Consider the following 27,500-nt stretch of genomic DNA (forward strand, 5'->3'; position numbering starts at 1 on the left):
TAGGCTACTTAGCAACGCTGTTCAGTAAAGTCGTGTTCTCCAACCCATCCGGAAAAGAAAGTCCTGAGCCCCTCTGCCGTGATTTGGCTGTTTCCAAATAACGAGTTCAATCTGGTCCACTTATAGCATCTCTACACCATGATATCGTCCAACTCTAATTGAAGCAAACCGGTGGGTGTTACCCGACGCCTTGTTCACACTAGATGCGTCCGTCGACGGATGGGGGCTTTTTGAAGTATCCATGTGTTTTCCCGGGTTGTATCACAAAGGCCGATTTCATTGGACAGTGTATTTGCGTGTATTTACAAAACTCGATCTGGTTGGCCGACGCTGCTTGAAAAGTTGAACTTTCTCAACTTTGTGACATAGGGCACGTAGCCGACAGACTGGACGGACCCACAATGCATTTAGAGAGCGGCCCATTCAAAGTCAATGAGATCCGTTTACTTGCGGCTCCGCCCATTTCAAAGTCAATGAGATCCGTCCGTTGTCGGATGCAGTGGGCAAGAGGGGTGGTCCCCAGTTCTGTCAGGAAGGCATTGTTCCCATCCACTTAACTGAGGCCCTGTGGCATTTGTACTTTAACTTAATTATATATAATTTACACACCGAGTTAAACGGGTTTAGATGACCTCGAAAGTACATTGCACTTTTAAAGCATGCAAGTCACCCATCATGCCTAATAATTTTTTAATTATGGGTTTAACAATCTGAAATATTCGCAGTGCTTAACATTAAATCATACAAAGCAAATGCACAGAAAAGTTAAGTACAATCTTAGTTGACATCCAAATTTTGCCATCGATTTATTTGCGCATTGTGGTCCATGGTACTGCAGTCAGGATACTCATGCCTAACAGCAAATATCTATATGGTGTACCAAAAGGCTGGACAAATGGTTGTAATGAAACCGTCACACTAGGTCAATGGAGAAACTGTACTCATCTTGGACCCAGTGAGGCATGTGAAAGCCATCATTCCTTAAAGTACACACAGAGCATGAGCAAAATGTCCTTTAGATATTTTAAGTGTAGCCTGCAAACAAGTATGATAGAGGTGTGATGTATCCAGTCGCTCTCGAGCAAATGGAGGCGGTTGCCTCAGAAGATGAGGAGCTTCAATTACTGAGCCAGATTTTCTGAAAGTGTCCATCCGCCTTAAACCAGCCAGCAAGAACCACCAACAAGGATACAAGTCCAGTGGACAATTGTCCTGTAACCTCATTACCAAACAGAAAACGATGGTAAGACACTGAAATTCTTATTAACCGAAGCAAAGACAATGACTAAACAGTTTTTAAGAATCAGTTTATTTTCAGACGGGAAGCTGCAGACTGCAGAAGTCATTCATGGAGATACCTGGAGGGAGAAGAAAATATTACCTTTCTGACTGGACACAATTCAGCTGCATATTAACCTAGAAAATTAACCTATTTTCCATGTTTAGCCATTTTAGGTTCACTACCCGTGATGGCCAATGCTCAGTCTCAAAGAATAGAACAACGACCCTACAATCCAAGAGGTCTGATTGAAATCGACAGCTCCAACAGATGTCCCCATACCGTATGGTGCTGGCCCTGGGAGCTTTCAAGAGGCTCTGAGCAGGCGGGATCCTGTAGGTCATCTGGTACACTGGATGCTTGGGGGGCGCCGGGTGACCAGTCTGCTGCCTGGGGGGCCCCTGGTGACCAGTCTGCTGCTTGGGGGGCCCCTGGTGACCAGTCTGCTGCTTGGGGGGCAGCTGGTGACCAGTCTGTTGCTTGGGGGGCGCTGGGTGACCAGTCTGCTGCCTGGGGGGCACCTGGTAACCAGTCTGCTGTCTGGAGGGCACCAGGTAACCAGTCTGCTGCCTGGGGGGCCCCTGGTAACCAGTCTGCTGCCTGGGGGGCACCTGGTAACCAGTCTGCTGCCTGGGGGGCACCTGGTAACCAGTCTGCTGCCTGGGGGGCACCTGGTAACCAGTCTCCTTGGGGGGCACCTGGTAACCAATGTCCTTTGGGGGCGCCAGATTCCTAGTCTGCTTGGGGGGCGCCTGGTAACCACTCCGCTGCTTGGGGGGTGCCTGGTAACCAGTCTGCTGCTTTTGGGGCGCCTGGTAACCAGTCTGCTGCCTGGGGGGCGCCTGGTAACCAGTGTCCTTGGGGGGCGCCTGGTAACCAGTGTGCTGCTTGGGGGGCGCCAGGTAACCAGTCTGCTTTGGGGGTGCCTGGTAACCAGTCTGCTTTGGGGGCGCCTGGTAACCAGTCTGCTTGGGGGGCGCCTGGTAACCAGTCTGCTTGGGGGGCGCCTGGTAACCAGTCTGCTTGGGGGGCGCCTGGTAACCAGTCTGCTTGGGGGGCGCCTGGTAACCAGTCTGCTTGGGGGGCGCCTGGTAACCAGTCTGCTTGGGGGGCGCCTGGTAACCAGTCTGCTTGGGGGGCGCCTGGTAACCAGTCTGCTTGGGGGGCGCCTGGTAACCCTGCTGAATGCGGGGCACCCTGTAGAGCTGGGGCTTGAGGGGCTCCTGGTAGTCTTGATACAGATGGGTTGACGGGTAGCTAGTCTGCTGAGGGGCTGCCTGGTAGACCTGCTGCTGCTGCTGCTGCTTTGGGGGCGCCTGGTAGCTAGCCTGCTGCTGCGGCGGCGCCTGGTAGCTAGCCTGCTGCTGCGGCTTCGGGGGTGCCTGGTAGCTAGCCTGCTGCTGCTGCTTTGGGGGAACCAGGTAGCTAGCCTGCTGCTGCTGCTTTGGGGGAACCAGGTAGCTAGCCTGCTGCTGCTTTGGGGGAACCAGGTAGCTAGCCTGCTGCTGCTTTGGGGGAACCAGGTAGCTAGCCTGCTGCTGCTGCTTTGGGGGCTCCTGGTAGCTAGCCTGCTGCTGCTGCTGCTTTGGGGGCGCCTGGTAGCTAGCCTGCTGCTGCTGCTGCTTTGGGGGCGCCTGGTAGCTAGCCTGCTGCTGCTGCTTTGGGGGCGCCTGGTAGCTAGCCTGCTGCTGCTGCGGCTTTGGGGGCGCCTGGTAGCTAGCCTGCTGCTGCTGGCTTTGGGGGCGCCTGGTAGCTAGCCTGCTGCTGCTGCTGCTTTGGGGGCGCCTGGTAGCTAGCCTGCTGCTGCTGCTGCTTTGGGGGCGCCTGGTAGCTAGCCTGCTGCTGCTGCGGCTTTGGGGGAGCCTGGTAGCTAGCCTGCTGCTGCGGCTTCGGGGGCGCCTGGTAGCTAGCCTGCTGCTGCGGCTTTGGGGGCGCCTGGTAGCTAGCCTGCTGCTGCGGCTTTGGGGGCGCCTGGTAGCTAGCCTGCTGCTGCGGCTTTGGGGGCGCCTGGTAGCTAGCCTGCTGCTGCTTTGGGGGAACCAGGTAGCTAGCCTTCTGCTGCTGCTTTGGGGGCGCCTGGTAGCTAGCCTGCTGCGGCGGCGGATTTTGGGGCGCCTGGTAGCTAGCCTGCTGCTGCGGCTGGTAGCCAGCATATTGCTGCTGCTTGGGGGGCACCTGGTAGCTAGTCTGCTGCTGCCGCTTGGGGGGCACATGGTAGCTAGCCTGCTGCTGCGGCTTGGGGGGCACCTGGTAGCTAGCCTGCTGCGGAGGTGCGTGGGACCACGGTTTCTTGGCTTGTAATGTGAAGCCATGGAAAGGTATGCTGGTGTCAATTCTGGACTGCAAGTCTTCATTATCATTATTCACTGGCCCCTGGAAGTTCAGGTGCTTGGACACTTTATTGTAGCCACTCCCAGGACTAGCAGGAGAACCCAAGGAAGCGGTCCCAGCAGGACCATCACTCTGAAGCTGAGCAGGGATGTCTTTCCCTTGATCAAAGAAGCCGACTGAAGGGAAATAAGGTTTTATGCCCGTCGAGCCCCGAGCTCTTGAACTAATTGCTGTAGAAATAAAAATATAATCAGTTTGGTGGACTAAACATGTTTATTAGGATAGTTCTCTAGCATGCAGCTTACCCTTAATATTTTGTCCAAAGGCTAACAGTAAGAGTAAAAGATAGCTGAAGATTGAAGAACAGTTTAAGGATTAAACTTTAAGAATAAATCCACAGCCAAGAAAATATGTAGTCCATATGTTTTCCTTACCTTCCAGGTCCAAACTCCATCTTAGCATATAACATCTGCCCCCAACTACCTTTCTACGATTACCAAACTTGGGCTCAACTTAAAGTGTTCCAAGCAACTAGAATAGTCCAATCAGAAGCATCTCTATGATTAAGCTGATTAGAATCAGCTTGGTAGAAGGTTAGACAGTTAGACAGCTGGCAAAGGTTCAATCAGCATTTGCATCATTAACTAAAGACACTTATAATGGCATTCAAACAGGATCTAATATCTACCTCTGTCTCTATGTTGTCCTATCCAGCCTAATTGGTAGAGCACATTATATAAATTCAAAGTTAGAGGTTCAAATCTCTCTGGAGCCATCTAAGATACCGTCATTATGCTATTGATCTTATTCTAAGAGGGAATTGTTAGCTTTGAGAAAAACTGGGCCTGGAGCTAAGTAAACACTATCTCCTACCTTAGCTTGTTAGTTCTAACTTATTTTGCTTTTTGTACTGTAACAGCCTGTGCAGTTAGTCTTCAAAGAATGTTAAAAACATTAACTTATGTTATATATAACTAAACCTAAATGCATGTCTTATTATTTGAGAGGCACTGAACTCTGATCAGTTGGATGGATATATTCTCAACGTCTTAATGTCCAGGGCTTTGCTGGACACTTTCTTTCACATCCGGAAAAGAAAGTCCTCAGCCCCTCTGCCGTGATTTGGCTGTTTCCAAACAGAGTTGAATCTGATCCGCTTGTAGCATCTACACCATGATATCGACCAACTCTAACGACTATACATTGAAGCCAACGGGTCAGGGTTTTATTACAAAGGCCGATTTCATTGGACAGTGTATTTACAAAACTCGATCTGGTTGGCCGACGCTGCTTGAAAAGTTGAACTCTCAACTTTGTGACATAGGCCACGTAGCTGACAGAATGGACGGACCCACAATGCATTTAGACAGCGACCCATTCAAAGTCAAGGAGATCCGTCAACTTGCGTCTCGGCCCAATTCAAAGTCAATGGGATCCGTCCGTTGACGCAACCCAGTCGCCAAGAAAAAACGTCAGCGGTGTATGTTTCCCATGAACACTGGATACGTAGCATTTCAACGTAAAAAATAGCGTGTTATACCTACAGTATCCACGTGTGCCGCTGTGGAGGCGGGTTTCGGGGTTTGGGTTTCACGGCTTTCGCGGGGGGGGAGACTGTTGCTGACTGGGGAGGGGGGGAGACACGTTTGTTGAGGGGGGGGAGACACGTTTGTAGGGGGGGGGCACATAGACATCCTATATGATGTCTATGGGGGGGGCACGCTCGACAACGAGAGTGCAATTATTATTACGATTATGCAATTAAAAGTATATTTCTCGCTAGAAATGTTATTAGAAACACGTTTAACGGTGAATCGGTCCTAAAATATTGCATTTCCCATTCAGATAATAAAGATTAATAAAGATCAGACACAATCACTGACTGAAGATTATGCAATTAAAAAGTATATTTCTCGCTAGAAATGTTATTAGAAACACGTTTAATGGTGAATCGGTCCTAAAATATTGCATTTCCCATTCAGATAATAAAGATTAATATAAGCTACGCCGTGTTCCGGAGCCGCGGGGGATTCTGGGAATTGGGGTTCTCAGTTGACAAATGGGGCTTTTGTTAACTTGTTTTGTTGTTAGGATTAAGTGGGGTTAATGGGTTCGGGATGTTATGTGGTTGTGTGTTGTTCTATTAACATTGTTCGTGTGTTCATTATTGTCGACACCGTCACCGAGAGTGACGTGACCATCGTTTCGCGCAGCTGTTCCGTGTTGAAGTCTCGTTCAATAAAAACCAACTCTCGTTGTCGAGCGTTCAATAAAAACCAACTCTCGTTGTCGAGCGTGCCCCCCATGGTGCCCCCCCCCCCTACAAACGTGTGTCCCCCCCCCCCTTCAACTAACGTGTCCACTATGGAAAGCCAAGAAGGCCACAATCCGGACCTAGAATGGCGCGGTAAAAGTGCAAAACCGCACGGAATCCGTACGGAATCCGTACGGAAACCGTATGGAAACCGTACGGATTCCGTATGGATTCCGTACGGTTTGGCAAGAATTCCGTACGGAATCCGTACGGTTTCCGTACGGTTTCCGTACGGATTCCGTACGGTTTTGAATGACTAATAGCCGCGGCTATTAGTCATTCACTCCGGCTATTAGTCATTCACTCCGGCTATGAGTTATTCACTCCGGCTATTAGGTATACAGAACGAGCCCCTCCCTCTTCTTTGCTTGACCACTAACGCGAGTAAAATGTTGCTTTACGCGTGTACGCGTCTCATACGCGCGTAAACCAATGGTTCCCTATGGAAAAATTGCCAATTTTATACGCGTCGTACGCGAGTAACGCGCTTGGTGTGTTCGCACCTTAAGTTTGAAGGCTGTCTAACCAATCAGAGCTGCAGTGCCTCGATGTTTCGCTGTAACATAAAGCTGTGTTGTCTTTACTAGTTTCACTACAATGTAATGACCACCATTAGCTAGCGGAAAATACATTTGTGACTAGTACAGTGATATATTTGTATATGTTAGGCTATATATTGAGATGGCAGTGTGCGAAATACCCGACAATATTCGGGGATGTCCTCATCCCCAGATTGTTCTCGATATGCAGTAGCCAGGTCATAACATTACATAACATGAGCATGAACTGAATAAATGCCAGGTATATAGCATATCGGAGACGGGCACACAATCAGTGCATTTGCAAATGAGAGCCTGCAGTATGACCGATCTTGTGACATGTGGTCGGAGAGAGTCGTGTGTGTGTGTGTGTGTGTGTGTGTGTGTGTGTGTGTGTGTGTGTGTGTGTGTGTGTGTGTGTGTGTGTGTGTGTGTGTGTGTGTGTGTGTGTGTGTGTGTGTGTGTGTGTGTGTGTGTGTGTGTGTGTGTGTGTGTGTGTGTGTGTGTAGAGCAAGTTGTTGAAGGAAGTGTTTCTACTTGACGTTACAATATTTCATGGATGCAAGCAAGCCAAGACAATCAATCTATATCTATAGCCTACATGACAACACACACACACACACGCACACACTTTAAACACACTGGTAAAGCAATAGGAGCCTGCATTGGCTAAAGTTGTTGCGATGCACGTTATTTTATAACAGGGAGGGGCAAAGTTGTGCATTACAATGCAAACACGACAATAATTGGCACAGTTCTTGCGCACTCAGAAGAACATGAACTGAATAAATGCCAGGTATATAGCATATCGGAGACGGGCACACAATCAGTGCATTTGCAAATGAGAGCCTGCAGTATGACCGATCTTGTGACATTATTTAACCATCCATCTACAGCTAATACGATCAGACAGATACATCATTGATCACATATAAGCCCCCATTACAAGCCCAACATCACCACGGCAGGTGCGCTCTCTCTCGCAGCCACATTCACACAATCACTCCAACTTCTCCAACTCCAAGGCAAGACTGTTTCACTAAGACCACAAACAACCACAAACAGCCTACATATCCAACACAATGCACAACAATCAGTTCATTGCGTCTATTCTGTTTTGCGCACATGGCTAATTTGCATACTTGCACATGACTGTCGGCTCCGCTTGTCAAAAAAATAGAACGTATTTGTGAATAAATGCTTTTCATTCTGAATACTGGACTTGGTGAGCTTAAATAGGCTACATTTAAGTGACCTTTAGTGAGATGGCCTAAAACGGAATACAAATTAATTATTCTAGGACATAGGCTTTCAGGATCAATGTAATGCACAACTTTGCCCCTCCCTGTTATAAAATAACGCGCATCGCAAAAACTTTAGCCAATGCAGGCTCCTATTGCTTTACCAGTGTGTTTAAAGTGTGTGTGTGTGTGTGTGCGTGTGTGTGTGTGTGTGTGTGTGTGTGTGTGTGTGTGTGTGTGTGTGTGTGTGTGTGTGTGTGTGTGTGTGTGTGTGTGTGTGTGTGTGTGTGTGTTGTCATGTAGGCTATAGATATAGATTGATTGTCTTGGCTTGCTTGCATCCATGAAATATTGTAACGTCAAGTAGAAACACTTCCTTCAACAACTTGCTCTACACACACACACACACACACACACACACACACACACACACACACACACACACACACACACACACACACACACACACACACACACACACACACACACACACACACACACACACACACACACACACACACACACACACACACACACACACGACTCTCTCCGACCACATGCCACAAGATCGGTCATACTGCAGGCTCTCATTTGCAAATGCACTGATTGTGTGCCCGTCTCCGATATGCTATATACCTGGCATTTATTCAGTTCATGTTCACGTTATTTAATGTTATGGCCTAGCTGGCTACTGCATATCGAGAACAATCTGGGGATGAGGACATCCCCGAATATTGTCGGGTATTTCGCACACTGCCATCTCAATATATAGCCTAACATATACAAATATATCACTGTACTAGACACAAATGTATTTTCCACTAGCTAATGGTGGTCATTACATTGTAGTGAAACTAGTAAAGACAACACAGCTTTATGTTACAGCGAAACATCGAGGCACTGCAGCTCTGATTGGTTAGACAGCCTTCAAACTTAGTGGTCAAGCAAAGAAGAGGGAGGGGCTCGTTCTGCATACCTAATAGCCGGAGTGAATAACTAATAGCCGGAGTGAATGACTAATAGCCGCGGCTATTAGTCATTCAAAACCGTACGGAATCCGTACGGATTCCGTACGGAATTCTTGCCAAACCGTACGGAATCCGTGCGGATTCCGTGCGGTTTTGCACTTTTACCGCGCCAATCTAGGTCCGGATTGTGGCCTTCTTGGCTTTCCATATGTGGCCTTCTTGGCTTTCCATAGTCGTCGTCCCCCCTCAACAAACGTGTCTCCCCCCCCCCCCCCTCCCTGGTCAACAACAGTCTCTCCCCCCCCCCCCCCCCCCCCCCCCCCCCCCCCCCCCCCCCCTCTAAACAATCGTGTCCACAATTTGCCGCGAAACCCGTGAAACCCAAACCCCGAAACCCGCCTCCACAGCGGCACACGTGGATACTGTAGGCATAACATGCTATTTTTTACGTTGAAATGCTACGTATCCAGTGTTCATGGAAACGTACACCGCTGACGTTTTTTCTTGGCGACTGGGTTGGTTGACGGATGCAGTGGGCAAGAGGGGTGGTCCCCAGTTCTGTCAGGAAGGCATTGTTCCCATCAACTGAACTGAGGCCCTGTGGCATTTGTACTTTAACTTAATCATATATAATTTACACACCGTTGAGTTAAACGGGTTTCGATGTCCTCGAAAGTACATTGCACTTTTAAAGCATGCAAGTCACTCATCGAAAACTTCAAAGCCAACCACAGTGCCTAATTTTTATATTTGGGGTTTACCAATCTGAAATATTCGCAGTGCATAACCTTAAATTATACAAAGCAAATGCACAGAAAAGTTCAATCTTAGTTGACAGCCAAGCATTTTCAGCACCTATATTTTGCCATCGATTTATTTGCGCATTGTGGTCCATGGTACTGCAGTCAGGATACTCATGCCTAACAGCAAATATCTATATGTGTACCAACAGGCTGGACTACTGGTTACCAAATGGTTGTAATCAAACCGTCACAATAGGTCAATGGAGAAACTGTACTCATCTTGGACCCAGTGAGGCATGTGAAAGCCATCATTCCTTAAAGTACACACAGAGCATGAGCAAAATGTCCTTTAGATATTTTAAGTGTAGCCTGCAAACAAGCATGATAGAGGTGGGATGTATCCAGTCGCTGTCGAGCAAATGGAGGCGGTTGCCTCAGAAGATGAGGAGCTTCAATTTCTGCTCCAGATTTTCTGAAAGTGTCCTTCCGCCTTAAACCAGCCAGCGAGGGCAGTATGAACCACCAACAAGGATACAAGTTCAGTGGACAATTGTCCTGTAACCTCATTACCAAACAGAAAACGATGTCAAGACACTGAAATTCTTATTAACCGAAGCAAAGACAATGACTAAACAGTTTTTAAGAATCAGTTTATTTTCAGACGGGAAGCTGCAGACTGCAGAAGTCATTCATGGAGATACCTGGAGGGAGAAGAAAATATTACCTTTCTGACTGGACACAATTCAGCTGCATATTAGCATAGAAAATTAACCTATTTTCCATGTTTAGCCATTTTAGGTTCACTACCCGTGATGGCCAATGCTCAGTCTCAAAGAATAGAACAACGACCCTACAATCCAAGAGGTCTGATTGAAATCGACAGCTCCAACAGATGTCCACATACCGTATGGTGCTGGCCCTGGTAACCAGTCTCCTTGGGGGGCGCCTGGTAACCAGTCTCCTTGGGGGGCGCCTGGTAACCAGTCTCCTTGGGGGGCGCCTGGTAACTAGTTTGCTGCCAGGGGGGCGCCTGGTAACTAGTTTGCTGCCAGGGGGGTGCCTGGTAACCAGTCTGCTTGGGGGGCCCCTGGTAACCAGTGTCCTTGGGGGGTGCCTGGTAACCAGTCTGCTTTGGGGGCGCCTGGTAACCAGTCTGCTTTGGGGGCGCCTGGTAACCAGTCTGCTTTGGGGGCGCCTGGTAACCAGTCTGCTTTGGGGGCGCCTGGTAACCAGTCTGCTTTGGGGGCGCCTGGTAACCAGTCTGCTTTGGGGGCGCCTGGTAACCAGTCTGCTTTGGGGGTCCCTGGTAACCAGTCTGCTGCTTGGGGGTCGCCTGGTAACCAGTCTGCTGCTTTGGGGGCGCCTGGTAACTAGTCTGCTTGGGGTTCCCTGGTAACCCTGCTGAATGCGGGGCACCCTGTAGAGCTGGGGCTTGAGGGGCTCCTGGTAGTCTTGATACAGATGGGTTGACGCCGGGTAGCTAGTCTGCTCAGGGGCTGCCTGGTAGACCTGCTGCTGCTTTGGAGGCGCCTGGTAGCTAGCCTGCTGCTGCTGCGGGGCCGCCTGGTAGCTAGCCTGCTGCTGCTGCTGCTTTGGGGGCGCCTGGTAGCTAGCCTGCTGCTGCGGCTTTGGGGGCGCCTGGTAGCTAGCCCGCTGCTGCGGCTTTGGGGGCACCTGGTAGCTAGCCTGCTGCTGCGGCTTTGGGGGCGCCTGGTAGCTAGCCTGCTGCTGCTGCTTTGGGGGCGCCTGGTAGCTAGCCTGCTGCTGCTGCTGCTTTGGGGGCGCCTGGTAGCTAGCCTGCTGCTGCTGCTTTGGGGGCGCCTGGTAGCTAGCCTGCTGCTGCTGCTTTGGGGGCGCCTGGTAGCTAGCCTGCTGCTGCTGCTGGTAGCCAGCATATTGCTGCTGCTTGGGGGGCACCTGGTAGCTAGCCTGCTGCTGCGGCTTTGGGGGCGCCTGGTAGCTAGCCTGCTGCTGCGGCGGCTTTGGGGGCGCCTGGTAGCTAGCCTGCTGCTGCGGCTTTGGGGGCGCCTGGTAGCTAGCCTGCTGCTGCTGCGGCTTTGGGGGCGCCAGGTAGCTAGCCTGCTGCTGCTTTGGGGGAACCAGGTAGCTAGCCTGCTGCTGCTGCTTTGAGGGCACCTGGTAGCTAGCCTGCTGCTGCTGCGGCTTTGGGGGCGCCAGGTAGCTAGCCTGCTGCTGCTGCGGCTTTGGGGGCGCCAGGTAGCTAGCCTGCTGCTGCGGCTTTGGGGGAACCAGGTAGCTAGCCTGCTGCTGCGGCTTTGGGGGCGCCTGGTAGCTAGCCTGCTGCTGTGGCGGAGTTTGGGGCGCCTGATAGCTAGCCTGCTGCTGCGGCTGGTAGCCAGCATATTGCTGCGGCTTGGGGGGCACCTGGTAGCTAGCCTGCTGCTGCGGCTTGGGGGGCACCTGGTAGCTAGCCTGCTGCGGAGGTGTGTCGGACCTCGGTTTCTTGGCTTGTAATGTGAAGCCATGGAAAGGTATGCTGGTGTCAATTCTGGACTGCAAGTCTTCATTATCATCATTCACTGGCCTCTGGAAGATCAGGTGTGTGGACACTTTATTGTAGGCACTCCCAGGACTAGCAGGAGAACCAAAGGAAGCGGTCCCAGCAGGACCATCACTCTGAAGCTGAGCAGGGATGTCTTTCCCTTGATCAAAGAAGCCGACTGAAGGGAAATAAGGTTTTATGCCCGTCGAGCCCTGAGCCCTTGAACTAATTGCTGTAGAAATAAAAATATATTCAGTTTGGTGGACTAAACATGTTTACTAGGATAGTTCTCTAGCATGCAGCTTACCATTAATATGTTGTCCAAAGGCTAACAGCAAGAGTAAAAGAGAGCTGAAGATTGAAGAACAGTTTAAGGATTAAACTTTAAGAATAAATCCACAGCCAAGAAAATATGTAGTCCATATGTTTTCCTTACCTTCCAGGTCCAAACACCATCTTAGCATATAAAATCTGGCCCCAACTACCGTTTCGATTACCAAACTTGGGCTCAACTTAAAGTGTTCCAAGCAACTAGAATAGTCCAATCAGAAGCATCTCTATGATTAAGCTGATTAGAATCAGCTTGGTAGAAGGTTAGACAGTTAGACAGCTGGCAAAGGTTCAATCAGCATTTGCATCATTAATAAAAGCAACTTATAATGGCATTCAAACAGGAACTAATATCTACCTCTGTCTCTATGTTGTCCTATCCAGCCTAATTGGTAGAGCACATTATACAAATTCAAAGTTAGAGGTTCAAATCTCTCTGGAGCCATCTAAGAAACCGTCATTATGCTATTGATCTTATTCTAAGAGGGAATTGTTAGCTTTGAGAAAAACTGGGCCTGGAGCTAAGTAAACACTATCTCCTACCTTAGCTCCTTAGTTCTAACTTATTTTGCTTTTTGTACTGTAACAGCCTGTGCAGTTAGTCTTAAAAGAATGTTAAAAACATTAACTTATGTTATATATAACTAAACCTAAATGCATGTCTTATTATTTGAGAGGCACTGAACTCTGATCAGTTGGATGGATATATTCTGAACTTCTTAATGTCCAGGGCTTTGCTGGACACTTTTTCACATCCGGAAAAGAAAGTCCTCAGCCCCTCTGCCGTGATTTGGCTGTTTCCAAACAGTTGAATCTGATCCGCTTGTAGCATCTACACCATGATATCGACCAACTCTAACGACTATACATTGAAGCAAACCGGTCAGGGTTTTATTACAAAGGCCGATTTCATTGGACAGTGTATTTACGTGTATTTACAAAACTCGATCTGGTTGGCCGACGCTGCTTGAAAAGTTGAACTCTCAACTTTGTGACATAGGCCACGTAGCTGACAGAATGGACGGACCCACAATGCATTTAGACAGCGACCCATTCAAAGTCAAGGAGATCCGTCAACTTGCGTCTCGGCCCAATTCAAAGTCAATGGGATCCGTCCGTTGACGGATGCAGTGGGCAAGAGGGGTGGTCCCCAGTTCTGTCAGGAAGGCATTGTTCCCATCAACTGAACTGAGGCCCCGTGGCATTTGTACTTTAACTTAATCATATATAATTTACACACCATTGAGTTAAACGGGTTTCGATGTCCTCGAAAGTACATTGCACTTTTAAAGCATGCAAGTCACTCATCGAAAACTTCAAAGCCAACCACAGTGCCTCATTTTTATATTTGGGGTTTACCAATCTGAAATATTCGCAGTGCATAACCTTAAATTATACAAAGAAAATGCACAGAAAAGTTCAATCTTAGTTGACATCCAAGCATTTTCAGCACCTATATTTTGCCATCGATTTATTTGCGCATCGTGGTCCATGGTACTGCAGTCAGGATACTCATGCCTAACAGCAAATATCTATATGGTGTACCAACAGGCTGGACTACTGGTTACCAAATGGTTGTAATCAAACCGTCACAATAGGTCAATGGAGAAACTGTACTCATCTTGGACCCAGTGAGGCATGTGAAAGCCATCATTCCTTAAAGTACACACGGAGCATGAGCAAAATGTCCTTTAGATATTTTAAGTGTAGCCTGCAAACAAGTATGATAGAGGTGGGATGTATCCAGTCGCTCTCGAGCAAATGGAGGCGGTTGCCTCAGAAGATGAGGAGCTTCAATTTCTGCTCCAGATTTTCTGAAAGTGTCCTTCCGCCTTAAACCAGCCAGCGAGGGCAGTATGAACCACCAACAAGGATACAAGTCCAGTGGACAATTGTCCTGTAACCTCATTACCAAACAGAAAACGATGTCAAGACACTGAAATTCTTATTAACCGAAGCAAAGACAATGACTAAACAGTTTTTAAGAATCAGTTTATTTTCAGACGGGAAGCTGCAGACTGCAGAAGTCATTCATGGAGATACCTGGAGGGAGAAGAAAATATTACCTTTCTGACTGGACACAATTCAGCTGCATATTAGCATAGAAAATTAACCTATTTTCCATGTTTAGCCATTTTAGGTTCACTACCCGTGATGGCCAATGCTCAGTCTCAAAGAATAGAACAACGACCCTACAATCCAAGAGGTCTGATTGAAATCGACAGCTCCAACAGATGTCCACATACCGTATGGTGCTGGCCCTGGTAACCAGTCTCCTTGGGGGGCGCCTGGTAACTAGTTTGCTGCCAGGGGGGCGCCTGGTAACTAGTTTGCTGCCAGGGGGGTGCCTGGTAACCAGTCTGCTTGGGGGGCCCCTGGTAACCAGTGTCCTTGGGGGGTGCCTGGTAACCAGTGTCCTTGGGGGGTGCCTGGTAACCAGTCTGCTTTGGGGGCGCCTGGTAACCAGTCTGCTTTGGGGGCGCCTGGTAACCAGTCTGCTTTGGGGGCGCCTGGTAACCAGTCTGCTTTGGGGGCGCCTGGTAACCAGTCTGCTTTGGGGGCGCCTGGTAACCAGTCTGCTGCTTGGGGGTCGCCTGGTAACCAGTCTGCTGCTTTGGGGGCGCCTGGTAACTAGTCTGCTTGGGGTTCCCTGGTAACCCTGCTGAATGCGGGGCACCCTGTAGAGCTGGGGCTTGAGGGGCTCCTGGTAGTCTTGATACAGATGGGTTGACGCCGGGTAGCTAGTCTGCTCAGGGGCTGCCTGGTAGACCTGCTGCTGCTTTGGAGGCGCCTGGTAGCTAGCCTGCTGCTGCTGCTTTGGGGCCGCCTGGTAGCTAGCCTGCTGCTGCTGCTGCTTTGGGGGCGCCTGGTAGCTAGCCTGCTGCTGCGGCTTTGGGGGCGCCTGGTAGCTAGCCCGCTGCTGCGGCTTTGGGGGCACCTGGTAGCTAGCCTGCTGCTGCGGCTTTGGGGGCGCCTGGTAGCTAGCCTGCTGCTGCTGCTTTGGGGGCGCCTGGTAGCTAGCCTGCTGCTGCTGCTTTGGGGGCGCCTGGTAGCTAGCCTGCTGCTGCTGCTTTGGGGGCGCCTGGTAGCTAGCCTGCTGCTGCTGCTTTGGGGGCGCCTGGTAGCTAGCCTGCTGCTGCTGCTGGTAGCCAGCATATTGCTGCTGCTTGGGGGGCACCTGGTAGCTAGCCTGCTGCTGCGGCTTTGGGGGCGCCTGGTAGCTAGCCTGCTGCTGCGGCGGCTTTGGGGGCGCCTGGTAGCTAGCCTGCTGCTGCGGCGGCTTTGGGGGCGCCTGGTAGCTAGCCTGCTGCTGCTGCTTTGGGGGCGCCAGGTAGTTAGCCTGCTGCTGCTGCTGCTTCGGGGGCACCAGGTAGCTAGCCTGCTGCTGCTTTGGGGGAACCAGGTAGCTAGCCTGCTGCTGCTGCTTTGGGGGCGCCTGGTAGCTAGCCTGCTGCTGCTTTGAGGGCGCCTGGTAGCTAGCCTGCTGCTGCTGCGGCTTTGGGGGCGCCAGGTAGCTAGCCTGCTGCTGCGGCTTTGGGGGAACCAGGTAGCTAGCCTGCTGCTGCGGCTTTGGGGGCGCCTGGTAGCTAGCCTGCTGCTGTGGCGGAGTTTGGGGCGCCTGATAGCTAGCCTGCTGCTGCGGCTGGTAGCCAGCATATTGCTGCGGCTTGGGGGGCACCTGGTAGCTAGCCTGCTGCTGCGGCTTGGGGGGCACCTGGTAGCTAGCCTGCTGCGGAGGTGTGTCGGACCTCGGTTTCTTGGCTTGTAATGTGAAGCCATGGAAAGGTATGCTGGTGTCAATTCTGGACTGCAAGTCTTCATTATCATCATTCACTGGCCTCTGGAAGATCAGGTGTGTGGACACTTTATTGTAGGCACTCCCAGGACTAGCAGGAGAACCAAAGGAAGCGGTCCCAGCAGGACCATCACTCTGAAGCTGAGCAGGGATGTCTTTCCCTTGATCAAAGAAGCCGACTGAAGGGAAATAAGGTTTTATGCCCGTCGAGCCCTGAGCCCTTGAACTAATTGCTGTAGAAATAAAAGTATATTCAGTTTGGTGGACTAAACATGTTTACTAGGATAGTTCTCTAGCATGCAGCTTACCATTAATATGTTGTCCAAAGGCTAACAGCAAGAGTAAAAGATAGCTGAAGATTGAAGAACAGTTTAAGGATTAAACTTTAAGAATAAATCCACAGCCAAGAAAATATGTAGTCCATATGTTTTCCTTACCTTCCAGGGCCAAACACCATCTTAGCATATAACATCTGGCCCCAACTACCGTTTCGATTACCAAACTTGGGCTCAACTTAAAGTGTTCCAAGCAACTAGAATAGTCCAATCAGAAGCATCTCTATGATTAAGCTGATTAGAATCAGCTTGGTAGAAGGTTAGACAGTTAGACAGCTGGCAAAGGTTCAATCAGCATTTGCATCATTAATAAAAGCCACTTATAATGGCATTCAAACAGGAACTAATATCTACCTCTGTCTCTATGTTGTCCTATCCAGCCTAATTGGTAGAGCACATTATACAAATTCAAAGTTAGAGGTTCAAATCTCTCTGGAGCCATCTAAGAAACCGTCATTATGCTATTGATCTTATTCTAAGAGGGAATTGTTAGCTTTGAGAAAAACTGGGCCTGGAGCTAAGTAAACACTATCTCCTACCTTAGCTCCTTAGTTCTAACTTATTTTGCTTTTTGTACTGTAACAGCCTGTGCAGTTAGTCTTAAAAGAATGTTAAAAACATTAACTTATGTTATATATAACTAAACCTAAATGCATGTCTTATTATTTGAGAGGCACTGAACTCTGATCAGTTGGATGGATATATTCTGAACTTCTTAATGTCCAGGGCTTTGCTGGACACTTTTTCACATCCGGAAAAGAAAGTCCTCAGCCCCTCTGCCGTGATTTGGCTGTTTCCAGAGTTGAATCTGATCCGCTTGTAGCATCTACACCATGATATCGACCAACTCTAACAACTATACATTGAAGCAAACCGGTCAGGGTTTTATTACAAAGGCCGATTTCATTGGACAGTGTATTTACGTGTATTTACAAAACTCGATCTGGTTGGCCGACGCTGCTTGAAAAGTTGAACTCTCAACTTTGTGACATAGGCCACGTAGCTGACAGAATGGACGGACCCACAATGCATTTAGACAGCGACCCATTCAAAGTCAAGGAGATCCGTCAACTTGCGTCTCGGCCCAATTCAAAGTCAATGGGATCCGTCCGTTGACGGATTCAGTGGGCAAGAGGGGTGGTCCCCAGTTCTGTCAGGAAGGCATTGTTCCCATCAACTGAACTGAGGCCCTGTGGCATTTGTACTTTAACTTAATCATATATAATTTACACACCGTTGAGTTAAACGGGTTTCGATGTCCTCGAAAGTACATTGCACTTTTAAAGCATGCAAGTCACTCATCGAAAACTTCAAAGCCAACCACAGTGCCTAATTTTTATATTTGGGGTTTACCAATCTGAAATATTCGCAGTGCATAACCTTAAATTATACAAAGCAAATGCACAGAAAAGTTCAATCTTAGTTGACATCCAAGCATTTTCAGCACCTATATTTTGCCATCGATTTATTTGCGCATCGTGGTCCATGGTACTGCAGTCAGGATACTCATGCCTAACAGCAAATATCTATATGTGTACCAACAGGCTGGACTACTGGTTACCAAATGGTTGTAATCAAACCGTCACAATAGGTCAATGGAGAAACTGTACTCATCTTGGACCCAGTGAGGCATGTGAAAGCCATCATTCCTTAAAGTACACACAGAGCATGAGCAAAATGTCCTTTAGATATTTTAAGTGTAGCCTGCAAACAAGTATGATAGAGGTGGGATGTATCCAGTCGCTCTCGAGCAAATGGAAGCGGTTGCCTCAGAAGATGAGGAGCTTCAATTTCTGCTCCAGATTTTCTGAAAGTGTCCTTCCGCCTTAAACCAGCCAGCGAGGGCAGTATGAACCACCAACAAGGATACAAGTCCAGTGGACAATTGTCCTGTAACCTCATTGCCAAACAGAAAACGATGTTAAGACACTGAAATTCGTATTAACCGAAGAAAAGACAATGACTAAACAGTTTTTAAGAATCAGTTTATTTTCAGACAGGAAGCTGCAGACTGCAGAAGTCATTCATGGAGATACCTGGAGGGAGAAGAAAATATTACCTTTCTGACTGGACACAATTCAGCTGCATATTAGCATAGAAAATTAACCTATTTTCCATGTTTAGCCATTTTAGGTTCACTACCCGTGATGGCCAATGCTCAGTCTCAAAGAATAGAACAACGACCCTACAATCCAAGAGGTCTGATTGAAATCGACAGCTCCAACAGATGTCCACATACCGTATGGTGCTGGCCCTGGGAGCCTTGAGGCTCTGCGCAGGCGGGATCCTGTAGGTCACCTGGTACACTGGATGCTTGGGGGGCGCCGGGTGACCAGTCTGCTGCCTGGGGGGCCCCTGGTGACCAGTCTGCTGCTTTTGAGGCGCCTGGTAACCAGTCTGCTGCTTTTGGGGTGCCTGGTAACCAGTCTCCTTGGGGGGTGCCTGGTAACTAGTTTGCTGCCAGGGTGGTGCCTGGTAACTAGTTTGCTGCCAGGGGGGTGCCTGGTAACCAGTCTGCTTGGGGGGCCCCTGGTAACCAGTGTCCTTGGGGGGCGCCTGGTAACCAGTCTGCTTTGGGGGCGCCTGGTAACCAGTCTGCTTTGGGGGCGCCTGGTAACCAGTCTGCTTTGGGGGCGCCTGGTAACCAGTCTGCTTTGGGGGCGCCTGGTAACCAGTCTGCTTTGGGGGCACCTGGTAACCAGTCTGCTTTGGGGGTGCCTGAAAACCAGTCTGCTGCTTGGGGGGCGCCTGGTAACTAGTCTGCCTGGGGGGCACCTGGTAACCAGTCTGCCTGGGGGGCACCTGGTAACCAGTCTGCTGCTTTGGGGGCGCCTGGTAACTAGTCTGCTTGGGGGGCCCCTGGTAACCCTGCTGAATGCGGGTCACCCTGTAGAGCTGGGGCTTGAGGGGCTCCTGGTAGTCTTGATACAGATGGGTTGACGGGTAGCTAGTCTGCTGAGGGGCTGCCTGGTAGACCTGCTGCTGCTTTGGAGGCGCCTGGTAGCTAGCCTGCTGCTGCTGCTTTGGGGGCGCCTGGTAGCTAGCCTGCTGCTGCTGCTCTGGGGGCGCCTGGTAGCTAGCCTGCTGCTGCGGCTCTGGGGGCGCCTGGTAGCTAGCCTGCTGCTGCGGCTTTGGGGGCACCTGGTAGCTAGCCTGCTGCTGCGGCTTTGGGGGCACCTGGTAGCTAGCCTGCTGCTGCGGCTTTGGGGGCACCTGGTAGCTAGCCTGCTGCTGCGGCTTTGGGGGCACCTGGTAGCTAGCCTGCTGCTGCGGCTTTGGGGGCACCTGGTAGCTAGCCTGCTGCTGCGGCTTTGGGGGCGCCTGGTAGCTAGCCTGCTGCTGCTGCTGCTTTGGGGGCGCCTGGTAGCTAGCCTGCTGCTGCTGCTGGTGGTAGCCAGCATATTGCTGCTGCTTGGGGGGCACCTGGTAGCTAGCCTGCTGCTGCGGCTTTGGGGGCGCCTGGTAGCTAGCCTGCTGCTGTGGCGGCTTTGGGGGCGCCTGGTAGCTAGCCTGCTGCTGCTGCGGCTTTGGGGGCGCCTGGTAGCTAGCCTGCTGCTGCTGCGGCTTTGGGGGTGCCTGGTAGCTAGCCTGCTGCTGCTGCTTTGGGGGCGCCTGGTAGCTAGCCTGCTGCTGCTGCGGCTTTGGGGGCGCCTGGTAGCTAGCCTGCTGCTGCTGCGGCTTTGGGGGCGCCAGGTAGCTAGCCTGCTGCTGCGGCTTTGGGGGAACCAGGTAGCTAGCCTGCTGCTGCGGCTTTGGGGGCGCCAGGTAGCTAGCCTGCTGCTGCGGCTTTGGGGGAACCAGGTAGCTAGCCTGCTGCTGCGGCTGCGGCTTTGGGGGCGCCTGGTAGTTAGCCTGCTGCTGTGGCGGCTTTGGGGGCGCCTGGTAGCTAGCCTGCTGCTGCTGCGGCTTTGGGGGCGCCTGGTAGCTAGCCTGCTGCTGCTGCGGCTTTGGGGGTGCCTGGTAGCTAGTCTGCTGCTGCTGCTTTGGGGGCACCTGGTAGCTAGCCTGCTGCTGCTGCGGCTTTGGGGGCGCCTGGTAGCTAGCCTGCTGCTGCTGCGGCTTTGGGGGCGCCAGGTAGCTAGCCTGCTGCTGCGGCTTTGGGGGAACCAGGTAGCTAGCCTGCTGCTGCGGCTTTGGGGGCGCCAGGTAGCTAGCCTGCTGCTGCGGCTTTGGGGGAACCAGGTAGCTAGCCTGCTGCTGCGGCTGCGGCTTTGGGGGCGCCTGGTAGTTAGCCTGCTGCTGTGGCGGATTTTGTGGCGCCCGGTAGCTAGCCTGCTGCTGCGGCTGGTAGCCAGCATATTGCTGCTGCTTGGGAGGCACCTGGTAGCTAGTCTGCTGCTGCGGCTTGGGGGGCACCTGGTAGCTAGTCTGCTGCTGCGGCTTGGGGGGCACCTGGTAGCTAGCCTGCTGCTGCGGCTTGGGGGGCACCTGGTAGCTAGCCTGCTGCGGAGGTGTGTCGGACCTCGGTTTCTTTGCTAGTAATGTGAAGCCATGGAAAGGTATGCTGGTGTCAATTCTGGACTGCAAGTCTTCATTATCATTATTCACTGGCCTCTGGAAGATCAGGTGTGTGGACACTTTATTGTAGGCACTCCCAGGACTAGCAGGAGAACCAAAGGAAGCGGTCCCAGCAGGACCATCACTCTGAAGCTGAGCAGGGATGTCTTTCCCTTGATCAAAGAAGCCGACTGAAGGGAAATAAGGTTTTATGCCCGTCGAGCCCTGAGCTCTTGAACTAATTGCTGTAGAAATAAAAAATATTCAGTTTGGTGGACTAAACATGTTTACTAGGATAGTTCTCTAGCATGCAGCTTACCATTAATATGTTGTCCAAAGGCTAACAGCAAGAGTAAAAGATAGCTGAAGATTGAAGAACAGTTTAAGGATTAAACTTTAAGAGCATAAATCCACAGCCAAGAAAATATGTAGTCTATATGTTTTCCTTACCTTCCAGGTCCAAACTCCATCGTAGCATATAACATCTGGCCCCAACTACCTTTTCGATTACCAAACTTGGGCTCAACTTAAAGTGTTCCAAGCAACTAGAATAGTCCAATCAGAAGCATCTCTATGATTAAGCTGATTAGAATCAGCTTGGTAGAAGGTTAGACAGTTAGACAGCTGGCAAAGGTTCAATCAGCATTTGCATCATTAACTAAAGACACTTATAATGGCATTCAAACAGGATCTAATATCTACCTCTGTCTCTATGTTGTCCTATCCAGCCTAATTGGTAGAGCACATTATATAAATTCAAAGTTAGAGGTTCAAATCTCTCTGGAGCCATCTAAGATACCGTCATTATGCTATTGATCTTATTCTAAGAGGGAATTGTTAGCTTTGAGAAAAACTGGGCCTGGAGCTAAGTAAACACTATCTCCTACCTTAGCTTGTTAGTTCTAACTTATTTTGCTGTTTGTACTGTAACAGCCTGTGCAGTTAGTCTTAAAAGAATGTTAAAAACACTAACTTATGCTATATATAACTAAACCTAAATGCATGTCTTATTATTTGAGAGGCACTGAACTCTGATCAGTTGGATGAATATATTCTGAACGTCTTAATGTCCAGGGCTTTGCTGGACACTTTCTTTCACATCCGGAAAAGAAAGTCCTCAGCCCCTCTGCCGTGATTTGGCTGTTTCCAGAGTTGAATCTGATCCGCTTGTAGCATCTACACCATGATATCGACCAACTCTAATGACTATACATTGAAGCAAACGGGTCAGGGTTTTATTACAAAGGCCGATTTCATTGGACAGTGTATTTACGTGTATTTACAAAACTCGATCTGGTCGGCCGACGCAGCTTGAAAAGTTGAACTCTCAACTTTGTGACATAGGGCACGTAGCCGACAGAATGGACGGACCCACAATGCATTTAGAGAGCGGCCCATTCAAAGTCAATGAGATCCGTTTACTTGCGGCTCCGCCCATTTCAAAGTCAATGGGATCCGTCCGTTGACGGATGCAGTGGGCAAGAGGGGTGGTCCCCAGTTCTGTCAGGAAGGCATTGTTCCCATCAACTGAACTGAGGCCCTGTGGCATTTGTACTTTAACTTAATCATATATAATTTACACACCGTTGAGTTAAACGGGTTTCGATGTCCTCGAAAGTACATTGCACTTTTAAAGCATGCAAGTCACTCATCGAAAACTTCAAAGCCAACCAGTGCCTAATTTTTATATTTGGGGTTTACCAATCTGAAATATTCGCAGTGCATAACCTTAAATTATACAAAGAAAATGCACAGAAAAGTTCAATCTTAGTTGACATCCAAGCATTTTCAGCACCTATATTTTGCCATCGATTTATTTGCGCATTGTGGTCCATGGTACTGCAGTCAGGATACTCATGCCTAACAGCAAATATCTATATGTGTACCAACAGGCTGGACTACTGGTTACCAAATGGTTGTAATCAAACCGTCACAATAGGTCAATGGAGAAACTGTACTCATCTTGGACCCAGTGAGGCATGTGAAAGCCATCATTCCTTAAAGTACACACAGAGCATGAGCAAAATGTCCTTTAGATATTTTAAGTGTAGCCTGCAAACAAGTATGATAGAGGTGGGATGTATCCAGTCGCTCTCGAGCAAATGGAGGCGGTTGCCTCAGAAGATGAGGAGCTTCAATTTCTGCTCCAGATTTTCTGAAAGTGTCCATCCGCCTTAAACCAGCCAGCGAGGGCAGTATGAACCACCAACAAGGATACAAGTCCAGTGGACAATTGTCCTGTAACCTCATTACCAAACAGAAAACGATGTCAAGACACTGAAATTCTTATTAACCGAAGCAAAGACAATGACTAAACAGTTTTTAAGAATCAGTTTATTTTCAGACGGGAAGCTGCAGACTGCAGAAGTCATTCATGGAGATACCTGGAGGGAGAAGAAAATATTACCTTTCTGACTGGACACAATTCAGCTGCATATTAGCATAGAAAATTAACCTATTTGCCATGTTTAGCCATTTTAGGTTCACTACCCGTGATGGCCAATGCTCAGTCTCAAAGAATAGAACAACGACCCTACAATCCAAGAGGTCTGATTGAATTCGACAGCTCCAACAGACGTCCACATACCGTATGGTGCTGGCCCTGGGAACCTTGAGGCTCTGCGCAGGCGGGATCCTGTAGGTCACCTGGTACACTGGATGCTTGGGGGGCGCCGGGTGACCAGTCTGCTGCCTGGGGGGCCCCTGGTGACCAGTCTGCTGCTTGGGGGGCGCTGGGTGACCAGTCTGCTGCCTGGGGGGCACCTGGTAACCAGTCTGTTGCCTGGGGGGCACCTGGTAACCAGTCTCCTTGGGGGGCACCTGGTAACCAGTCTCCTTCGGGGGCGCCAGGTTCCTAGTCTGCTTGGGGGGCGCCTGGTAACCAGTCTGCTGCTTTTGAGGCGCCTGGTAACCAGTCTGCTGCTTTTGAGGCGCCTGGTAACCAGTCTGCTGCTTTTGGGGCGCCTGGTAACCAGTGTGCTGCCTGGGGGGCACCTGGTAACCAGTCTCCTTGGGGGGCACCTGGTAACCAGTCAGCTGCTTTTGGGGCGCCTGGTAACCAGTCTCCTTGGGGGGTGCCTGGTAACCAGTCTCCTTGGGGGGTGCCTGGTAACCAGTCTCCTTGGGGGGTGCCTGGTAACTAGTTTGCTGCCAGGGGGGTGCCTGGTAACCAGTCTGCTTGGGGGGCCCCTGGTAGCCAGTGTCCTTGGGGGGTGCCTGGTAACCAGTCTGCTTTGGGGGCGCCTGGTAACCAGTCTGCTTTGGGGGCGCCTGGTAACCAGTCTGCTTTGGGGGCGCCTGGTAACCAGTCCGCTTCAGGGGCGCCTGGTAACCAGTCCGCTTCGGGGGCGCCTGGTAACCAGTCCGCTTCGGGGGCGCCTGGTAACCAGTCCGCTTCGGGGGCGCCTGGTAACCAGTCCGCTTCGGGGGCGCCTGGTAACCAGTCTGCTTTGGGGGCGCCTGGTAACCAGTCTGCTTTGGGGGCGCCTGGTAACCAGTCTGCTTTGGGGGCGCCTGGTAACCAGTCTGCTTTGGGGGCGCCTGGTAACCAGTCTGCTTTGGGGGCGCCTGATAACCAGTCTGCTTTGGGGGTGCCTGGTAACCAGTCTGCTGCTTGGGGGGCGCCTGGTAACTAGTCTGCCTGGGGGGCACCTGGTAACTAGTCTGCCTGGGGGGCACCTGGTAACCAGTCTGCTGCTTTGGGGGCGCCTGGTAACTAGTCTGCTTGGGGGGCCCCTGGTAACCCTGCTGAATGCGGGGCACCCTGTAGAGCTGGGGCTTGAGGGGCTCCTGGTGGTCTTGATACAGATGGGTTGACGGGTAGCTAGTCGGCCGAGGGGCTGCCTGGTAGACCTGCTGCTGCTTTGGAGGCGCCTGGTAGCTAGCCTGCTGCTGCTGCTTTGGGGGCACCTGGTAGCTAGCCTGCTGCTGCTGCTGCTTTGGGGGCACCTGGTAGCTAGCCTGCTGCTGCAGCTTTGGGGGCACCTGGTAGCTAGCCTGCTGCTGCGGCTTTGGGGGCACCTGGTAGCTAGCCTGCTGCTGCGGCTTTGGGGGCGCCTGGTAGCTAGCCTGCTGCTGCTGCTTTGGGGGCGCCTGGTAGCTAGCCGGCTGCTGCTGCTGCTTTGGGGGCGCCTGGTAGCTAGCCTGCTGCTGCTGCTGGTAGCCAGCATATTGCTGCTGCTTGGGGGGCACCTGGTAGCTAGCCTGCTGCTGCGGCTTTGGGGGAGCCTGGTAGCTAGCCTGCTGCTGCGGCGGCTTTGGGGGCGCCTGGTAGCTAGCCTGCTGCTGCTGCGGCTTTGGGGGCGCCTGGTAGCTAGCCTGCTGCTGCTGCGGCTTTGGGGGCGCCTGGTAGCTAGCCTGCTGCTGCGGCTTCGGGGGCGCCAGGTAGCTAGCCTGCTGCTGCTTTGGGGGAACCAGGTAGCTAGCCTGCTGCTGCTGCTTTGGGGGTGCCTGGTAGCTAGCCTGCTGCTGCTTTGGGGGCGCCTGGTAGCTAGCCTGCTGCTGCTGCTGAGGCTTTGGGGGCGCCAGGTAGCTAGCCTGCTGTTGCGGCTTTGGGGGAACCAGGTAGCTAGCCTGCTGCTGCGGCTTTGGGGGCGCCTGGTAGCTAGCCTGCTGCTGTGGTGGATTTTGGGGCGCCTGGTAGCTAGCCTGCTGCTGCGGCTGGTAGCCAGCATATTGCTGCTGCTTGGGGGGCACCTGGTAGCTAGTCTGCTGCGGCTTGGGGGGCACCTGGTAGCTAGCCTGCTGCTGCGGCTTGGGGGGCACCTGGTAGCTAGCCTGCTGCGGAGGTGTGTCGGACCTCGGTTTCTTGGCTTGTAATGTGAAGCCATGGAAAGGTATGCTGGTGTCAATTCTGGACTGCAAGTCTTCATTATCATTATTCACTGGCCTCTGGAAGCTCAGGTGTGTGGACACTTTATTGTAGGCACTCCCAGGACTAGCAGGAGAACCAAAGGAAGCGGTCCCAGCAGGACCATCACTCTGAAGCTGAGCAGGGATGTCTTTCCCTTGATCAAAGAAGCCGACTGAAGGGAAATAAGGTTTTATGCCCGTCGAGCCCTGAGCTCTTGAACTAATTGCTGTAGAAATAAAAATATATTCAGTTTGGTGGACTAAACATGTTTACTAGGATAGTTCTCTAGCATGCAGCTTACCATTAATATGTTGTCCAAAGGCTAACAGCAAGAGTAAAAGATAGCTGAAGATTGAAGAACAGTTTAAGGATTTAACTTTAAGAATAAATCCACAGCCAAGAAAATATGTAGTCTATATTTTTTCCTTACCTTCCAGGTCCAAACACCATCTTAGCATATAACATCTGGCCCCAACTACCTTTTCGATTACCAAACTTGGGCTCAACTTAAAGTGTTCCAAGCAACTAGAATAGTCCAATCAGAAGCATCTCTATGATTAAGCTGATTAGAATCAGCTTGGTAGAAGGTTAGACAGTTAGACAGCTGGCAAAGGTTCAATCAGCATTTGCATCATTAACTAAAGACACTTATAATGGCATTCAAACAGGATCTAATATCTACCTCTGTCTCTATGTTGTCCTATCCAGCCTAATTGGTAGAGCACATTATATAAATTCAAAGTTAGAGGTTCAAATCTCTCTGGAGCCATCTAAGATACCGTCATTATGCTATTGATCTTATTCTAAAAGGGAATGGTTAGCTTTGAGAAAAACTGGGCCTGGAGCTAAGTTAACACTATCTCCTACCTTAGCTTGTTAGTTCTTCTAACTTATTTTGCTGTTTGTACTGTAACAGCCTGTGCAGTTAGTCTTCAAAGAATGTTAAAAAAGAATAACATTAACTTATGTTATATATATCTAAACCTAAATGCATGTCTTATTAGTTGAGAGGCACTGAACTCTGATCGGTTGGATGGATATATTCTGAACGTCCTAATGTCCAGGGCTTTGCTGGACACGTGTTGACATCTCATTCATTTTTACTAGGGGACGCCCAAATAAGAATATACCAATACAGTCCTGGGAATAAATTTCTGCATATAGATAGTCATGCTACTACAACACCAAGAGGTTAAACAAATATTCAAAAACACACACACATGCATGTATGAATCTATGCACACACACACATGCACATGATTGCATGCACACACACACACACGCACACACACACACACACACACACACACACACACACACACACACACACACACACACACACACACACACACACACACACACACACACACACACACACACACACACACACACACTCAAGCACACACACAAAGGGAAAGCCCACGCATGTTATCTGAGATAGATAGTGTTAAGTTTTGCTGGTAGGTAGCCTTGCATTATGGTATTTCCTGATAATTATTCTTGAGTTTCCCATCATGCACTTTGTTGTCCCACCTGAATGAGCCAACCAGACACAATGGTAAAACAAGATCTAACCTAAGTTTAATTCATGATATGTGCTTTTTAACCAACCGGTAAAACCTGTTGCCGTTTAACTTCAAGGCAAAACCACAAGAGCATAACAAACATTTCCCTGACACCAAATTTCTCCTTAATACCTTTCGGTATTAGTCTATTGAAGGTCAACGGTCATATTTTCAATAGGTAAATATACTTGTCCAGCAAACTTCACA

At 50.3% G+C, this 27,500-nt stretch overlaps 5 protein-coding genes across 11 annotated transcripts; all 5 read right to left on the reverse strand.

Annotated features, from left to right (window-relative positions):
• Positions 1-706: 706 nt before the first annotated feature.
• Positions 707-4,115, reverse strand: LOC130386342 (paternally-expressed gene 3 protein-like). Of its 2 annotated transcripts, XM_056595207.1 has the most exons (4): positions 4,045-4,101; positions 3,916-3,959; positions 1,562-3,840; positions 707-1,358 (listed from the first exon to the last, which is right to left on the reverse strand). In XM_056595207.1, the coding sequence occupies exons 3-4, from the start codon at positions 3,637-3,639 to the stop codon at positions 1,343-1,345; spliced, it is 2,094 nt and encodes a 697-aa protein (XP_056451182.1). In that variant the 5' UTR covers positions 3,640-3,840; positions 3,916-3,959; positions 4,045-4,101; the 3' UTR covers positions 707-1,342. The 2 variants fall into 2 exon arrangements, with proteins under 2 accessions (XP_056451182.1, XP_056451184.1); XM_056595209.1 differs by lacking the exon at positions 3,916-3,959 and having other exon boundaries at positions 4,045-4,115.
• A 5,423-nt stretch (positions 4,116-9,538) lies between these two features.
• On the reverse strand, positions 9,539-12,404 carry LOC130386343 (putative uncharacterized protein ENSP00000383309). The gene is made up of 4 exons (XM_056595210.1): positions 12,355-12,404; positions 12,226-12,269; positions 10,320-12,150; positions 9,539-10,116 (listed from the first exon to the last, which is right to left on the reverse strand). Exons 1-4 carry the CDS (start codon positions 12,372-12,374, stop codon positions 10,101-10,103), a joined length of 1,911 nt encoding a protein of 636 aa, XP_056451185.1. The 5' UTR covers positions 12,375-12,404; the 3' UTR covers positions 9,539-10,100.
• A 1,527-nt stretch (positions 12,405-13,931) lies between these two features.
• On the reverse strand, positions 13,932-16,574 carry LOC130386344 (uncharacterized). Of its 2 annotated transcripts, XM_056595212.1 has the most exons (5): positions 16,482-16,573; positions 16,353-16,396; positions 15,697-16,277; positions 14,495-15,660; positions 14,206-14,291 (listed from the first exon to the last, which is right to left on the reverse strand). In XM_056595212.1, the coding sequence occupies exons 1-5, from the start codon at positions 16,514-16,516 to the stop codon at positions 14,276-14,278; spliced, it is 1,842 nt and encodes a 613-aa protein (XP_056451187.1). In that variant the 5' UTR covers positions 16,517-16,573; the 3' UTR covers positions 14,206-14,275. The 2 variants fall into 2 exon arrangements, with proteins under 2 accessions (XP_056451186.1, XP_056451187.1); XM_056595211.1 differs by having other exon boundaries at positions 13,932-14,291; positions 14,495-16,277; positions 16,482-16,574.
• Positions 16,575-18,339: 1,765 nt separating this feature from the next.
• Positions 18,340-21,414, reverse strand: LOC130386336 (uncharacterized). Its single transcript, XM_056595191.1, has 4 exons — positions 21,327-21,414; positions 21,196-21,239; positions 18,619-21,121; positions 18,340-18,415 (listed from the first exon to the last, which is right to left on the reverse strand). The coding sequence occupies exons 1-4, from the start codon at positions 21,359-21,361 to the stop codon at positions 18,400-18,402; spliced, it is 2,598 nt and encodes an 865-aa protein (XP_056451166.1). The 5' UTR covers positions 21,362-21,414; the 3' UTR covers positions 18,340-18,399.
• Positions 21,415-22,680: 1,266 nt separating this feature from the next.
• Positions 22,681-26,221, reverse strand: LOC130386337 (uncharacterized). 5 transcript variants are annotated; one of them, XM_056595194.1, is made up of 5 exons: positions 26,159-26,221; positions 26,030-26,073; positions 25,605-25,954; positions 23,464-25,571; positions 23,086-23,260 (listed from the first exon to the last, which is right to left on the reverse strand). In XM_056595194.1, the coding sequence occupies exons 1-5, from the start codon at positions 26,191-26,193 to the stop codon at positions 23,245-23,247; spliced, it is 2,553 nt and encodes an 850-aa protein (XP_056451169.1). In that variant the 5' UTR covers positions 26,194-26,221; the 3' UTR covers positions 23,086-23,244. The 5 variants fall into 5 exon arrangements, with proteins under 5 accessions (XP_056451167.1, XP_056451169.1, XP_056451171.1 ...); XM_056595196.1 differs by having other exon boundaries at positions 23,464-24,968; positions 25,068-25,954; XM_056595195.1 differs by having other exon boundaries at positions 23,464-23,927; positions 23,982-25,954.
• Between the last annotated feature and the right edge of the window lie 1,279 nt (positions 26,222-27,500).

Source organism: Gadus chalcogrammus, chromosome 7 (genome assembly GCF_026213295.1).
Source record: "Gadus chalcogrammus isolate NIFS_2021 chromosome 7, NIFS_Gcha_1.0, whole genome shotgun sequence".
NCBI lineage: Eukaryota > Metazoa > Chordata > Actinopteri > Gadiformes > Gadidae > Gadus > Gadus chalcogrammus.

Coding starts and splice junctions, on each gene's coding strand:
- LOC130386342 (XM_056595209.1), bottom strand. CDS start 3,639: ATGATAATGAAGACTTGCAGTCCAGAATTGACACCAGCATACCTTTCC.
- LOC130386343 (XM_056595210.1), bottom strand. CDS start 12,374: ATGGTGTTTGGACCTGGAAG. Junction 12,270..12,354: donor ATGGTGTTTGGACCTGGAAG/GTAAGGAAAACA, acceptor TTCAATCTTCAG/CTCTCTTTTACTCTTGCTGT. Junction 12,151..12,225: donor CTTTGGACAACATATTAATG/GTAAGCTGCATG, acceptor TTATTTCTACAG/CAATTAGTTCAAGGGCTCAG.
- LOC130386344 (XM_056595211.1), bottom strand. CDS start 16,516: ATGTTATATGCTAAGATGGTGTTTGGCCCTGGAAG. Junction 16,397..16,481: donor ATGGTGTTTGGCCCTGGAAG/GTAAGGAAAACA, acceptor TTCAATCTTCAG/CTATCTTTTACTCTTGCTGT. Junction 16,278..16,352: donor CTTTGGACAACATATTAATG/GTAAGCTGCATG, acceptor TTATTTCTACAG/CAATTAGTTCAAGGGCTCAG.
- LOC130386336 (XM_056595191.1), bottom strand. CDS start 21,361: ATGTTATATGCTACGATGGAGTTTGGACCTGGAAG. Junction 21,240..21,326: donor ATGGAGTTTGGACCTGGAAG/GTAAGGAAAACA, acceptor TTCAATCTTCAG/CTATCTTTTACTCTTGCTGT. Junction 21,122..21,195: donor CTTTGGACAACATATTAATG/GTAAGCTGCATG, acceptor TTATTTCTACAG/CAATTAGTTCAAGAGCTCAG.
- LOC130386337 (XM_056595192.1), bottom strand. CDS start 26,193: ATGTTATATGCTAAGATGGTGTTTGGACCTGGAAG. Junction 26,074..26,158: donor ATGGTGTTTGGACCTGGAAG/GTAAGGAAAAAA, acceptor TTCAATCTTCAG/CTATCTTTTACTCTTGCTGT. Junction 25,955..26,029: donor CTTTGGACAACATATTAATG/GTAAGCTGCATG, acceptor TTATTTCTACAG/CAATTAGTTCAAGAGCTCAG.